Here is a 17023-nt window from a genome sequence, read left to right on the forward strand (position 1 = left end):
CCTATCATGTGCAAGAACAAAAATAAAATTCTATCTGTCTTTTAAAGTTCTCATTTGACACCTGCATATCTTTCCAATGTTCTTGTGCCTTGCTTCCTTGTATGTTGTCTACAATTCAATGACACCATTCTAATTCCTCATGTATAACATTGCATCTCCCAAACCCATGCTTTTGCATGCTTAGAATGCTTTCCTTGTCTCTGCTTTCTGAGTTCTCAGGCTTCCTTCAAGTCTTAGCTAAAAATCTCACTTTCTATAAATGGTCTTTCTTAGTTAAATGACTTACACACAGTCAACAGCTAATAAGTAGCATCTATGGCAGGATTTGAACTTAGGGTTTCCTAACTTATTTCAGTGTCCTTTTTCCTAAACCACATTGTTGTGGATCAGAGAGAGTGAGGAATCAAGGAATAATCCAAGTTTGCAAACCTAGATAACTGAAAAGATTGTAATGTTCTCACCAGAAAGAGGGGAGTTCAAAATAAGAGTGAATGTTGAGGAAAATATAATGAGTTTAGTTTTGTACATGTTCAATCTGAGATGCTCATCAGACATTGAGTTTAAAATATCCCATAGAAATTGGAAATGTATGGCTTTGGCTAAGAAGAGCAATGAGGGCAAAAATATACAGACTTGGTAATCATCTGCAGAGAGATGATCATTAGGAAGTTGATAAGCTTATCAAGTGAGAGTGCAGAGAGTCATAACATTTACAAACCTAAGGAAAGGATCCTCTTCCAATGGAACATAACAACTTGGACCTCCAGAAATTTCCTTAACTCTTGCTCAACTTTTGCTTAACTTGATAATCCACTAATTATAGCAGGTTTTTACTCTGATTTGTTCTCATATATAGCATTTTATCCATAAACTGGAGACTTTTCTAATGCATTTTCCACAAAAAGATAATTCTGTTATATTTTGTTTAGCTTTTGACTCATTATTCATGAGATAACAAATAGAAAACTCTGACTGAAGACATCTTAATAATTTTATTACAAATAGATTTTTTTGGCTGTTAAATTTGCTTAAAAGTGATGAACAAAACTGGATTATATAGAGTGCTTTGGTAATGTTCTTATGTAATGAAATTAGCTAAGGGTCTAGGAAATATTTGGGATACTAGGAAAAATGGAGTGGTTGTAAACTTGTCTATCCTTTTCTGTGCTATAATTTTATATCCTTTTCTATCTTGAAAGTATACATTTCTGAGGAGAATGGAAGAAAAGCTGTTTATTCCCCCCATTTTCTATTGTCATTTATATCCCCAGTATTAGAAGAATACAGTCTACTTACCTTTCCAAAACTACCCTTCCCCAGGACCATGAGAAAATTAAAGTCTGTAAGTTTCACTCTGTCAAGGTTGTTGGATGGTACATTGGATTTTCTGTCATCTGATGGACTGATCACCTTGTTACCAGCAGGGCCAAGCTTGGCTTTCTAAATAAAAATCAAATGCAAGAAAATTAATCCTCTTCTAATAAAAAGACATTTTAACTAAGGCTGATTGATTTGAGAAGAGAAAATAGGATTACAGAGAGAGAGGAATTGATATCAGGTCAGATGCCAATGGCTACATTGCCCACAAAGACCCTCTTCTTCTAAAAAGTTATATAAATAGTTCTACTTTCCAATCAGAAAATTATGCAAATATATCTCTTTTTAAGCATTCAAACAATAAAAATAATCCATCACACAATTATCCTCTCAAATACAGGCTACTCTTGTTTTGACCCAAAGAAATTTCTTCTTAGGGAAAAAAAAATCATGCTCTTCCCCCTTCTCAAAATAAAAGAAGAAAATAAAGGTCCTGAATTTATGATTTCATTGTTATAAAAAATCTCTTGAGTGTGAAAGCTCCCTCAATCAATACAGATCAGATTTTTTTCTGGAGAGCTGCCTCAAACACTGGGAAGTTAAGTGATTTGCCCAGGTCTATTCATTCATTTTATGTCAGACAGAGGAGAAGGAGAGCCTTTAACCCAGGTTTTCTTGGTTTCCAGTCTGGTTCTCTAATCATAAGGCCATATTCCTTTTCATAATTAAGGAAATAGAAAAGTACACTACAATTTTTCTTATTGACATATTTTTATATTTGAAGTTCAATCTGCATAAGGAACATTCTGACAGTTGGTGCCATTTGGAAAGGGGAGAACTTATCACTTGGAAAAGCACTGCTTAAAGTCAGACTACGTGGATGATTTATGGCCATTGTCCAATTTCAACCACTGTATGTTAACAGTGATAAGAAGAATAATGATATACACATACACAAAAATATGTGTGTATATATATATATATTTCAGTGAATGATAACTCAAGTAAATTATAATTCTGCAATTGAACTAAATAATTTCATTGGTTCTGTACAATGTAAAAAGAATCCTATGAGACTAAAAAGTACTTAGATTCCAAAATGCAAACAGCTTAAAGTTTTTTTGGTTTTGTTTTTGCGAGACAATTGGACTTAAGTGTCTTGCCCAGATTTATACAGTTAGTAAGTACCAACGATCAGATCCTCCAGACTTCAGGGTAGGTAGGCTATCCACTGCACCATCTAGCTACCCCCTATAATAGTTCAGTTTTAAGAAAGCAAGAACAAGATAGATTCTAGAGAAATCAACCTCTTGATTCTTTTGCTTGCTAAACCACAGTTAAATTAGGATCATTATATCAGTTCTGCTACATTCCAAAGACAAAGGCAAAATGTAATGAGGTATCACTGTGGGAGGCAAGAAAAATCTGACATGAACTAAGATTAAGATCTCCTAATCACTAGGGAAGCTGGATATAGGGGGATGAATTCTCCACAAAAAGTCATTGAAGCACTAGGGAGTCAGAGTAATTGAATCATCATAGACCAATTAAAGAGATAGGAACAAGCTCAAAAATACCATGCTCTCAGGTAAAGAAGCAGACTGTAAGTGCAAATAGCTGCCAGATTCATGAACCTAGAAAAATTATTCATGAATTGGTGACAAAGAAGTGTTAAAAAAAAAAAAAAAAAAGAAAAAGAAAAGAAAAGAAAGAAAGAAAAAAAACCTCCTGCAGGACCTTCTAAATGAGCAGTGTGTTCAGTCATGTCTGACTCTTCATGACCCCATTTGATGTTTTCTTGGCAAAAATTCTGTAGTGGTTTGCTATTGACTTCACTTTACAGATGAGGAATTGAGGTAAACAGGATTAAGTGATTAGCCCAGGGTCACACAGTTAACAAGTGTCTGAAGACAGATTTGAACTCCGGAAGATAAATTTTCCTGATTCCAGGCCCAGTGCTCTATCCCTGTTCCTGGGATTTCTTATAAAGTTGTCAATGTTTCCAATATCATAATTCTAATCTGCTCTTAACAAGACTTATTAGGGATGTCAGGGGGGAAAATTCATTTTGTAGATTTTATTTAACATTTAAATTGTTAATTCTTTTTGTAATCAAATAGTTATTTGTCCTTAGCTCTTTGAGGAGAGTATTGCCAAATATCAAAGACCAGTAATTTCACAGGTTTAAGAATTTTCTTTACCAATGCAGATGGTAATCCATCTGTAGCTTATTTACTTATCTGAGCACTGGAAGATTTAAGTGACACCAACAGCCACAAAGCTAATGTCAGGTGAGATTTGAACCCACGTCTTTCCATCTCTAACTCTAACATTTCTTTCTCTGTGCTAAGTTGTGAACCAGGGTATGAAGTGTGGACACTACTCCTCCAACCTCTAGTAATGGCATTACATTGAACTATCCAAACTCTGTTGCTTGATAACCCCCCCCCCACACACACACACACATACAGAGAGAGAGAGAGAGAGAGAGAGACAGAGAAAGAGAGAGAGAGAGAGAGACAGAGAAAGAGAGAAAATGTGACACTGAGAGACAGAAAGACAGAGACAGAGAGAGACATAAAGACACAGAGAGAGACAGAGACAGACACATAGAAAGACAGACAGAGAGAATAGATGAAAGGTGACTGGAGGAGAAGAAAGAGATTTAACAAAAATTGGCCATATGTCTCAAATGAGTGTGAAATATTAAGAATGACCTTGAGGTTTTTGAGCAGCTCTCATGAGGAGGAAAGATCCAAGGGGCAATATAAGAGTATGATGGGTTAGCAAGCAGATGTAGGAACAAAGTCTATAACCATAGAATACAGGTTTTTTTTCTTTTTTTTGTTTTGTTTTTTTTTTGGGGTGAAAAGCTAATTGTCTTGTTTGGGGATCATATGTATATGATTGATTTTATGACTACCATGAGCTAAGAAGTAAATTAACTAATTCAAATAAGAAGAAATTTATGTTTATTGATGAAAGTGGAGTCCCATTGGTCTTCCTTTTATCATTTGCTCTGGTGACTCAAAAATTTATTACTGATAATAGTAACTGATGTTTATATATCATTCATTGCTGGTCCTGAGTTGTGAAACTTTGGGACTCAGTGCTCCTTTATTTATAATTTTTAAAGAAACAAGTATCAAAATTTCCCTACCTGCTTTTTGCCATGCATTGGATAGCCAAGAAAAACAGAACACTCTTTTCTACTAAGTGTTTGGCCCTTATTCACCATCACTGAAAAGAACAAACCTTCTTAAAAACTGGCCATGTCATCAATACCAGCATCAAGCCAGTTGCCATTAACAAATAAGATTAAGAGACTTTAGATCAAAAGCATTCTCCAAGACATGATTTTGGGCTTGACTCAAGCAGTCATAGTCCATCAAAGTTACATTTGTGGAGGAGATCTGACCTAATAATTTTCTCTGTAAAAGTTGCAGGCCCCATTCCTTCATGATTTTGTTGGCTCCTGGAAAACAATGTTCATTTTTCTTTCTTTTTTGTATTTGTATCCATAATACTTGGTACAGTGCTTGGTAAATAGCAAATGTTTATTGAGTAACATTGATTGACCTGTTCAACAACTGAAAACCTAGAAAAGAAAGTTCTTGCTGTCAAAGTCCATGGCCCAGATCAATCAATAGTTAAATATCAGCTATGGCAAGAAGATAAAATGTAACTGACAGATGAGGAATCCTAAGAAAATCATGATGGAAATAACATGAAAAAGCAGAAAAAGACTAGGAAAAGCTTGATGGAAATAACATGAAAGAGCATGTAATTACCATATGCTTTGGAAATGCATGCTAAGGATTTGGGACTTTCCATCTGACTTATAGTTGAAATCTCTTACAAGTCATGTCTTCTCTTATTAGAATGTAAGCTACTTAAAAGCAGGAAGCATAGTTTTTATATCATATGCTCAAAGTTCAGTTACTTTGCACATATAAGGACTTAATAAATGCAGTTTCATTTGTTCATTCAATGTGACAATCAGGTTTTAAAATCAATTGTCTCTCCTCTAGTTATATTCAATTATATAACCAACTAAAGCGTAGAAGATTGATGTCATAATGTAAATTCACTCTATGAGTATTTATTAAGTGGCACCTTGATAGTACAGTGAATAGAGTTCTGCACCTAGAGCTAGGGAGACTTCCATTCAAATGTGATCTCATACTTACTTGTTGTTGACCCTGAACAACTCACAACTTCTGCTTGTATCAGACAGATTGATAATTTATCTGATGATGATGATGATAATAATAATAATAATGACAACAACAACAACACATACCTACTAGATTTGTTGTGAGGATCAAATGGGATAATATTTGTAAAGCACTTAGCACTGTGCCTGTCACACCACAGGCTTATATATACTATACACTATATATATACATATATATATATATATATAGAAATATACACACACACACACACACACACACCCTGTCCCATACCCTGCTGCATTTCTTCTTTTCTACTCTAAGACACTGTATTAGAACCAAGAAATACAAAGATAAAAATGAAATGAATCCCTTCTCTGAAATAAATTTATGTTGTATGATAAAGTAAATACAAAGTAAATAGATAGTAGTTTTGGAGGGGGGTTCCTAAAAAATTCAGTTCTGGTATTTTTCTGAGATAAAGTAATCTCAGGCTATAAAGGACCCACAATCCTTGGCTCATTTATAAATCTGGAACTAGAATATGGGTAACATACAAATTGGAAGACTAGAGAATTCCCTGTGAAACATAATTCTACTGAAGGGAGAAAAAAAAAGTCCATTCGGATAACTGCAGGTTTTTAGCATCTTATGTCTTAAAAATAATGTGGAATTATTCCCTGAAGATCAGACAGCAAGAAAAAGATGACTTAAGCTGGGATCTTGTAATTCCTTCCTACAGGAACAACTAATGAGTTTCTTAGGAAACATGGAATTCTGTGTGCCATACTCAAACATTAAACATGCTATATTTTTTTTGCCCACCAAAAGCCAATGGAGGGAATGATCCAAAAAACCTTTGATATGGAATAATTTTATTTTCTTATAACCTGCAGAAGATCAACAGGAAAGATTCAAATGGAGTAATTCAGGGTTCCCAGGTCTCAAGAACAGTTGGATGAACTTCTCATCAGCATGAATTTATTATCAATGGTAGCTAGAAGGCCAGCATGTATAGGAGTGATGAGCCATCACTAAATCATGTTGTTCATTGAATAGTCATTTAATTCCCTTGCTACTTCATTGTTATGCACTTCAGAGCAAGAAGTGTGAGTTGGTACAACATCTCTGTGTCAAGTCAGGAAGATTTATAAAATTCTGCCTTTCACATTTGCTAGCTAGGTGAGCATGGAGAAATCATTGAACCTCTCCGAATTTGTTTCTTAAGCTATAAAATGGGGACTATAATGCCTGTCAATTTTTATGGCTGTTGTACAATTTAAATGAAATAATTTAAGTAAAAATTTCAAACATTTAAGCATTGCATTACATCAGTTATATTACCACAATTATTATAAGAAACTATAAATATTTCTGCATATCTACATACCAGGTCTAACCAAAAGAATAATATATTTCCCCCCAGATAAAAGATATCTTCTATCTGATAACTTTTATTTACAGTGTAATATATTTTATATGTTCCCCTTTTTGCTATATACAGAATAGGAGGAAATGAGTTGCTACAGGAGTTATTACAGTAGTAAATGTGGTATTGGAGTAAAAAAAGGCCTAGATCATCCACATAAGCATAGGAAGATCTGTTAGCTTTTCTGAGGCTTAATTTTAGCATCTGTAAAATGAAAATGATTAAGTTTATAGTATATGCTAACTCAAATGAGATAAGATACATAACAGTCATTTACAAATATTAAAGCCCTGTGGAAATTTTAGCTGTTATCCCTTATTATTTTGAATTCCAATATGTAAATAGGACCTTTTATGTGTGCTACTAAGTGAAAGTAATGGGATGAGGTGGGAGAGTAGAAGAGACACTTGCTAAATGTATTGGAAATGCATTTATCAAGTTAAAAAAATTTCCGTTTCTACTATTCCTATAGAAAGGTTTCAGGTGAGGACAGAGATTGTATTTTGGATCAAAAGACAGATTATTCCTTAAGGGTTGTGTTTTGATTCCTTGAATTATCTGTTTACTTCTTTGCAACTTAGTGAGAAACACAACTGTTTTTGGTGGCTAGTGTCGTGGAAGGTTGGGAATAAGAAGTATCAGTATGGGTTTAATATGGGATAAAGTGGCACTATGACCTTATAGGACTGAGAACTAGACTTAGTTGGAGAAATCACTTCTACTGCAGTGTGCATCACTAATAGTCACAACAGATCTTAGTGAACACCAAGAATCATGCACTTAAACAAAAAAATTGACAGAGCTGGAAAGGATCTTAAAATACAAGAACAATTCAATCTAGCAAACAAAGGACCAGTTTTATGCAAAGCATTGGAATGTATAGACAAAAATAAATAAATAGTTTCTACCCTTGGGGAGTTTATATTCTATTTAGAATCCTTTTTGAAAGCATATTATGTACTCTGCTATGTATCTCCAGAGCCAAAGGAATTGTCATATGACTTGTCAATATTCCCTAAGGACCCCTGGACCTTTCTATTTACCCTATTGTTGAATGCTTGGGACCACTAGTCACTTGACTATCAGGCATTCAGCAAGTATCTCTTAAGTGACTACTATATGCCAGGAAAAAAAGTAAAAAACAGTTTCTGCCTTCAAGGAGCATACACTCTAATGGGGAAGAAAACATGCAATTTGTAGGTATACATAACTATGTGTGTGTGTGTGTCTATATATGTTGTTGTTCATCCATTTTACAAAGTTATATCTGTTTGTGATGATTTTCTCTTGTTATGCACAGGAATAGGGATTTTGGAATAAATAGCTTATAAAATCTTATCCAATGCAGACAATTCTATGACTCTATGTCCAAAATATGAATAACAGCAGGGTTTTTTCCTGCCTCCTTCTGCATCTCCTATAAGCAGATGCTACTGATATGGTTTAACTGGAAGTGAGGAAGACAGAAGAAATACTTTAAAGATCAAATGACATATTGCCCCAAACAATACAGGATATTTATGGCTGATTGGTGCATATATATCTAATACACATATTTTGAATTATGTGTTTCAGGAAAGTAATCACTTGTATTTCATGCTCCTTAATAGAATCATTTATAAATTTAATGATTTATTTATAAATAATGATTTATGAATTATACATTGGCATCAAGACTAGATTAATCTCACGGAGAACACGATGACAGGAGAGTCCCTATAGAGAATACTCTGAGCCCAATTTCATAACAATAAAGAAAAGTTTGTTTGTTATTACATCCAATGACAATCTGTCAGAGTTGAAAGATGAATTTAGAAGATAGTTAATTCAATTGTTTATGTTACTGATGGTAACACTGAGGGCCAGAAACCTCAAATCATGTGATAAAAGTTACAGGGCTAATTGGAGGCAAAGCTAGGACTAGAATCTAGGTCCTGTGCTCCTGAAATGACTTCAAGAGTCTCACTTTTTCCAATATACTGTCATGCCATTTCCTTTGCGAGAGTCAGTTGAGTCAGGATCTCAAGTCAAACAGCAAAGACAATCCTTATGCACTGCTCTTTCTTCACAATCTCTTGTTATTATAATAAGCTAGTTGACATGATCCTTTTCTTTCAATTGTTCTCTCAGTGGGACAGAATCAGTAAGGACTTTCCCTTTCTCCCACTTGCATGCTGTCAGACATAATTCTCATTGGCATGAATGTAATTCCTGACAAACCACACAGTGAAAATGAAAACAATATATATTTGGGGATAAAGCTGATGTGGACTGAGCCCAGCTACGGAGATCTTGGGAAATGAATAGCAAGTTAATTACTCAGGCCACTTACTACAATAATGCACACGTTATGAGGGAAGCCTTAGAGTATTACCTGACTGTATGTCATTTAAGTAATGAAAGGAGAAAAGGCAGTGCATCTCTTAGAGAGGAATAAGGGGAAAAGAAAATACAGCAAATTTGTGAAATCACAACAGATTTTAATCCTTCATTAATGCTCTGACCAACACATCTGACCAATCTTGGAAAAAATGGCTTTTTCTTCTCAATTTCATGGCTATTTTAAATGAATTAATAGAGAAGTTATGCCCCGAGGTCCCTGGGCGAGAATACTTTTTCAAGATTCTATTCAACTCACATAAGATATCTGAGTTTCCAAAATGGTGGTGTAGTAAGAAAGAGCAAGCCAGGATCTTTAACTACAAAATTCCCATCTGTGGCCAGAATCTCTCTATCTTCCTCCTGTTCCATTCCCTCACATCTATGGATCCCGGTCTTTGTCCTCATTTAGGCCTCTGGTTACTGGACCTCTCCTTATTCTCATCTTCCATTAGTTCCCTTCCAGTTTTGAATGCCTTCCTACAAAATCTAGACTTCTTGATTAGTTTCCATGGAGAAGATCTGGTCAGGACTCTAGACCTCTTCACCTCCTTGACAGTCTGCTGTATCCCTACCTTTTAAGTTTCTAGTATAGCTCCCATGCAGCTAGATGCTTATGTTAAAAGAAACAAAACTAGGCCGATTAGTTAAAGCCGGAACTAATGCTATCGATTCTCAGCTGGATCCTCACCGGTGCTTTGCAACCTTTACTGTCACATCCTTGCATTCTGGCCTCCAACCTCTCTTGCTGCCCATAACAGACTATGTCCTGGAGGAACTTCCACCCTAGAATCCTGCTGTCCTAATTAGTGACTGCTTCAATTGACCTACTTTTTTTTTCTTTCCTTTCCTTTCCTTTTCCTTTCTAAGGAAAGCCTCGATTATGGTTCACTCTACCCCCTACTAGAACTCTAACCATCTTGTTCATAGCCTTACCACCTGACATATTTCTGTCTTACCTTTCTTTTCTTCGCACTTGTGGAGCCAGATCAAGTCAATTCTGGTCATACGCCCTTGTTAGGGGATACCATTCTATTTCCCTATTGCCCCACTCACTATGTCCATTATTTCTAGGACCAAATTGTCCCTATTCTGGTGACAATTGCCCTATTCATTTGGTTCCTCTTCCTCCTACCCCCCAATTAAAATGTATGCTTCTGAAGGGCAGTACTTAAGATACCCAGTACTTAAGACAGTGTCTACAGTAACTGGATTAATAAATACTTTATTCAGTCATTCATTCTGGTAAATACTTCTATGGAATTATTATTCAGAATATAGAGTTCTAAATGCCCAAAATGAAGTTTGAGTAGGCAGCTTATTGGAAGATGGATTGTAATGGGGAGAGGCTTGAGGCAGGCAGATTTTTTAGAAAGGTATTGCAATAGTGATATTTCAGGTGAGAAGTGATAAAGCCCTGGTCTAAGGTTGTGGCTCAGTGATGAAAAGAAGGATATGTATAAAAGAGATGGCTTGAAGTTTGTTGGCATTGTCTTTTCAATATATCCAATTCTTTTTGACTCCATGATCATAGCATACCAGTTCCTTCTATCCTCTACCATTATCCAAAATCTGTCCAAACTCATTTTGTTGCTTCCATGACCCATCTCATTGTCTGCTGTCCTCTTTTGCTTTCAATCTTTTCCAGCATCAAGGTTTTTTCCAATGAGTCCTATCTGTTCACCATGTGGTCAAAATACTTAAACTTCATCTTCAGTAGTGGACCTTCTAATGAAGAGTTTGAATTAATTTCTTTAAATATCGACTGATTTAATCACTTTCATGTCCAAGGGACTCTCAAAAGTCTTCTCCAACACCAAATTTGAAAGCATCAATTCTGTGACTCAGCTTTCCTTATAGTTCAACTCTCATAGTTTTACAAAGCTCCCGGGAAAAGCAAAGTTTTGACTATGCAGATCTTTATCAGCAAGGTGATATCTCTGCTTTTTATCATGACGTCCAAAATTTCCATAACTTTCTAAGAAACAACCATGTTTTAATTTCAGTAACTGCAGTTAGCGTTTGCAGTAATCTTTGAACCCAAGAATATAAAATCTGACACTGCTTCCATATCTATTCCCTCTGTTTGCTGGTGATGAGATAAGTTTTGAAGGAAGAAACACTGACATTTAGCAGTGGATTGAATATATGAGGTGAGAGTGAAGAATGTGAGTGTGTACTATATAGTGAGAAAAGTTTAGTCTGGTAAGAGAAAAAAGCTTCTTTGAGAGTGTTGTGTTTCTATGAGTACCATATTGCCCAGGAAAATGGATGTGTGAGGTGTTAAGGAAAACCAAGACCCCCAAAAGTAGAAGGGACATAATATCAAATGTGAGATGACAGTTTGTAAACCAAGGTTGACTCAGACTAGTGACTGGATTGATCTGGAATAAAATAAAACTTTAATGGTTAAAAAAAAGAAGGTTTGTCTACTCACAGAATGAGAGAGACATTCAGAGTAGGAAAAGAATAGTGAAGAAGGTCATATCCCTGGTTTGGTAGAGTGCATTCTTCCTGTTCCTGTGCTGCTTGTGGTTATTTATCAGTCAAACTTTGGGGAGCAAAGTTTTGTGGCATTTTTGTACTCAGGTGATCAGAATGAACCTATTTTGGTCCTCTGAGACAATTAAGTATAAAGGATACTTTGATACATTTAAGAAGAGCAAATTGTAATTTAATACCCTACTGACGAAGACAGTAGAACAAATCTAAATGGATGAGACAAGGCTAGATCAGGTCTGATTTGACATGGGTAGATAATTCCTATCATATAGCACTGCTTCTATCTGTCATTGTGTCCCTACAAATTCATATTTTTAAGGAGACACAGCAGAAAAAAAAAAGGACAAAACCAGCCTTACAAAGATAATAACAGAAATTGGTTAGAAGAAGGAGCTCAAAATTGGTACTTTAGAAGCATTAACCCTGAGGTAGGATACAAAAAGAATGAAGAAAGGGCAAATAAGGATATAGTGTCTGCATGAGAAAAGGAAATTCAGAGAAAAAATAATGAAGAGAACAAAGCAAAGGAAAATTTCTTGGGAAAGAATGTTATAAAAGAAATTTATTAAAAATAAGAGTCTAGAAAGGAAAAGGAATGAGAAGAGTTTGAAATAATCACTTAAGCAAGTAGGGAAAGAAAAAGGAAAAAAGAGGGGAAAATACATTACTAAATAAAGTTTTAACAAAGTAAACAAAGTACATTCAAAGAACTTGAGATAGAGAAAGCAAATAGGAGTGGAGGGAAGAGAAAGATGAGTCTGTGGGAATAGATTAACATCAAAGAAATGCAAAAAAAAAAAAAACTAAGATCAAATTATTGATTTAAAAGAGGAGAAAAAAATACAAAAGAAATAGAGGAAAACCCAAGTGTAACAACTATGACATTCAATTTGAGTGGATTTAACAATCCATTTTTTAATGTTAAAGTGAAAAGAAAGATTGAATGGATTTAAAAAACCTAGCTTGGAAATTTCATTGATACAGAGTTTTTGATGAACGCTTCCCCTAAAAATAAAAGAAGGAAGGAAAAGAAGGAAAGGAAGGGAAGGAAGGGAAGAAAGGAAAGGAAGGGAAGGAAGGGAAGAAAGGAAAGGAAGGGAAGGAAGGGAAAGAAAGGAAGGAAGGGAAGGAAGGAAGGGAAGGGAAAGAAGGGAAGGAAGGGAAGGAAGGAAAGAGGAAGGAAGGGAAGGGAAGAAAGGAAGGAAAGGGAAGGAAGAAGAAGGAAAGGAAGGAAGGAAGGGAAGGAAAGGAAGGAAGGAAAGAAGGAAGGAAGGAAGGAAGGGAAGAGAAGGAAGGAAGGAAGGGAAGGGAAGAGAAGGAAGGGAAGGAAGGGAAGGGAAGGAAGGAAGGGAAGGAAGGGAAGAAGGAAGGAAGGAAGGGAAGGAAGGAAGGAAGGAAGGGAAGGAAGGAAGGAAGGGAAGGAAGGGAAGAGAAGGAAGGAAGGAAGGGAAGGAAGGGAAGGAAGGGAAGGAAGGGAAGGAAGGGAAGGGAAGGGAAGGAAGGGAAGGGAAGGGAAGGAAGGGAAGGAAGGGAAGGAAGGGAAGGGAACGGAAGGAAGGAAGGGAGGGAAGGGAACAGAAGAGAAGGAAGGGAGGGAAGGGAAGGAAGGGAAGGGACGGGAAGGGAAGGAAGGGAAGGAAGGGAAGGAAGGAAGGGAAGGGAAGGAAGGGAAGGGAAGGGAAGGGAAGGAAGGGAAGGGAAGGGAAGGGAAGGGAAGGGAACGGAAGGAAAGGGAAGGAAGGGAAGGAAGGGAAGGAAGGGAACGGAAGGAAAGGGAAAGGAAGGAAAGGGAAGGGAAGGGAAGGGAACGGAAGGAAAGGGAAGGAAGGGAAGGAAGGGAAGGAAGGGAAGGAAGGAAGGAAGGAAGGAAGCTTCCCCTAGCAATACAGATGCACAATTTGTAATTTTAGGAAATTGCCTCGGGGCAATTTAAGATTATGTTACTTGCCCAAGAACATACTGCCAGTAGATGTCAGAAGTGAGACACAAATCCCAATCAACTTGACTCCAAAGCCTACTTCTATTGATTATACCAACTCTCTATCCATTAGCCAAACTATATCTCAACAGAATGAATAAGGGGGAAAATATCCAACAATCTGTTGTATACAAGAGATATATCTAAAATGTAAAGATATGTACAGAATCAAAATATCAGGCTGGAACAAAATATACTGTGCATCTGGTGAACCAAAATGACATCATCAGATAAGGCAAAATATAAATTCATAATATCAGTAAAGATACACAAGGACACTAGATCACATATAAGGGAACCAAAGACAAGAATCACTAGTGGAGGTATGAACAGGACCAACAATCCTTTAAAATTATTCTGAGAAAGTAAGCACATATATCATTTGACCCAGAAACTCCCACTATTAGGTATATACTCCAAGGAGGATAAAGATAAAAAGAAAGCTCACCTCCCCACAATATTTAAAGAAACATTATTTCTGTTTTGTTATTGGAGCAAAGGACTGGAATTAAAGTAAATGCCCTTCAATTTGAGGATGGCTAAATAAATTGTAATCCAAGAATGCAATTAAAAATTATAATACTGTAAGAAATAAAGACTGTAAGGAACACATAGAAGCATGAGAAAATTTATATGAACAAAGTGAGGTAAACAGAGCCATATACACATGCATGCATACATACATAAGTGTACACAAATACACACACATGCAAACACAGAATAACTATAACAATGAAAATAGAAAGAATTTTTAAAATTGAAACTGAATTTTAGAAATTGAAACCTAGAACAAATCTGTTTTTTTTTTGGGGGGGGGGCAGACTTAGGAGACAATGGGTGTAGGATACCATGTCCTATTCTATTTTGTTGCTTTGCTGTTCATTTTTGCTGAACTGATTATCTTCTTTCTTTTTTATTCATTATTATCAGGAATTATTCCCTAAATAAGGGATAAGGGGAAAATATTAGGAAATGATGATGATGGGAAGACAAAAGATATCAATGATATTTTAAAATATTTTTAAAGGAATGTCTATGGTATTGGTATGAGGTAATGAGTTTGATTGCTAAGTGAAGGAACATAAAATGTTCCTTTAGGTAAGACAACTTCTCACATTTGATGTAACAAGTCTCTGGTCTATTCCAAAACTTTACTATATGATAAAGGTAAAGCTTTCATATGAGATTTGTTGATTTTCTGGAATAGAGTCCTATAGTCTGGTTTTTTAGAACTGACCATTTGCAACACTTGGACTAACAAACCAGAAGATTATAGGCCAGAAAGTCAATAACGCACATGTGTATCATAAGATTTGTCAGTAAGTATTTCTTCATCCACAAAGATGAATTTCAGTAGTCACTGAAAGAGTGAAATAATATCAAAATCTCAGGAACTTTCTGAAGCTTTAAATAAAAAGAATATTAATTATTTAATATAGTAGAAAGCATTGGTTCAATAATGCTCTTCCTAGCTTTTCAGGACTTAATCATATTCTAGGTATTTGGAGATTTTCTCTGTAAGAATCCTAAAGACATCCATGCTCAAGTTTAGTAAATGTCCTGAATTTGCAGTGTCATGGAATGCAAGTAAACCTTCTTTTCTAGTCTTCAGGTAGTATTACACTATCTTTGAGGGCACAGTTGATGGACGGAAGAAAGGGAGAAAGGGAGCGAGGTCCATGTTTTGAAAAAGCTGTCCAGGACAGCTGTTCTTTGTTTTTGAGATCAAGAGCTCCCCAAATTATTCTTTTATTTTCCCTCATAGCACTTTACAAAGTGAACATTCAATAATGACTTATTGATGAATAACTGTAGGATACCAATAATGGTGAGGGGATTTCAATTATCCACGCTATTTCTCCATCTCTGTGTTTCTCTTTTCCAAAAGTAGAATAGTTAACAATTTCTTGATTTGCCTTACTGATAATTTAATACTTTCAAAGACAGGGAAAACAACAAGGGGGAATTCTGTTTTGGTTCTAATTCTTATTAGTAGGGAAGAAATAGTTACTGAGGCAGACATATGAGAACTCTGGGAGGAAATAACCACTCTGCAGTCTAGAATGTGATAAAGATACACTGGAGAAGGAAATGGAAAATCATTCCAGTATCTTTGTCAAGAAAACCCCATATAAAATCACAAAGAGTAGGACATGACTGAACAATTGAATAACAACAACATGATAAAAAAAAGAAATGTGCACATAGTGTAAAATGCATGTTAAATTTTAAGAAAGCAGATTTCAAAGGATTCAGAGGAAGATAGAAACCCATGAATTAAAGTTCAAATGAGGAATGATGGGATCTTAATTTTGGTTCTTAAGGAAATTTTAGAATAGATTATTAAAAAGATAGTTAATAAATATCTAGAAAGGGAAGTAGTGTTTTCAAAGGACTAACATAGCATTGTCAAGAACAGATCACACTAGAGTAATCTTTTTTTTTTTTTTTTTTTTTGACAAGATTACTACACTGGTACATAAAAGTAATTTGGTTTACTTAGGTTTTAGCAAAATCTTTGATCAAGTGTCTCGTGCCATTCTTTTTCATATCATGAAGAAACATATAATAAGCAATAACAGAATTAGATTCAGAAAGCTGAATGAAAGAACTCAAAGAATGGTGATTAATGCTTTAATACCAATGTGGAAAGCCTGCAGAAGTACTTCAGGAATCAGTGCTTTTTTTTCCTATGTTGTTTACCATTTTTATCAATGAGTTATATAAAGGCACAGATAGTATATTCATCACATTTCCAAAGGACACCAAGCTGAGAGGATTAGCTAAAAAAATGGATGGAAGAATCAGAATCAAAAAGGACCTTGACTAATTATGCTACTGGGTTGAATTTAATAAAGTGAAATTTGTTAGCAATAAATGTAGTATTACTTCTCAAGTACAGGACTGGGTTTTGTGGTTAAGAGAGGAGTTTGAAAAAGTTCCAAGTGGGTTCAGTGAATGTCAAGGTTAAGAAGGCAGCAGTGTGATGTGTCAGTCTAGAAATCTGAGGCTACACTGAGTGGCAATGCTTCCAGGACTAAGGAGGCAATGGTCTCTCTGTACTCTGTCAGGTCAGATGTTATTTGGAGTGCAGTGTTCAGTGTTAAGTGGCACAGTTTAAGGAAAAAATATTGCTAAGCTGAGGAAAATTCAGAGAATGGCAATCAGGGGAGCAAAGAACCTAGCATCTATGTTATAGAAAGATCAATTGAAAGAAGTGGGTATATTTAGACTACACAAGAG

General features: G+C 35.6%; 1 protein-coding gene across 1 annotated transcript in view; it reads right to left on the reverse strand.

Annotated features, from left to right (window-relative positions):
* Positions 1 to 17023, reverse strand: part of PRKCA (protein kinase C alpha) — a 466501-nt gene that overhangs the window by 51730 nt on the left and 397748 nt on the right. The window contains exon 9 of the mRNA XM_031965668.1: positions 1297 to 1440. Coding sequence (XP_031821528.1) covers positions 1297 to 1440 — 144 coding nt within the window. The remainder of the gene's footprint in view (positions 1 to 1296; positions 1441 to 17023) is intronic.

This window comes from Sarcophilus harrisii, chromosome 4, assembly GCF_902635505.1.
Source record: "Sarcophilus harrisii chromosome 4, mSarHar1.11, whole genome shotgun sequence".
Taxonomy (NCBI): domain Eukaryota; kingdom Metazoa; phylum Chordata; class Mammalia; order Dasyuromorphia; family Dasyuridae; genus Sarcophilus; species Sarcophilus harrisii.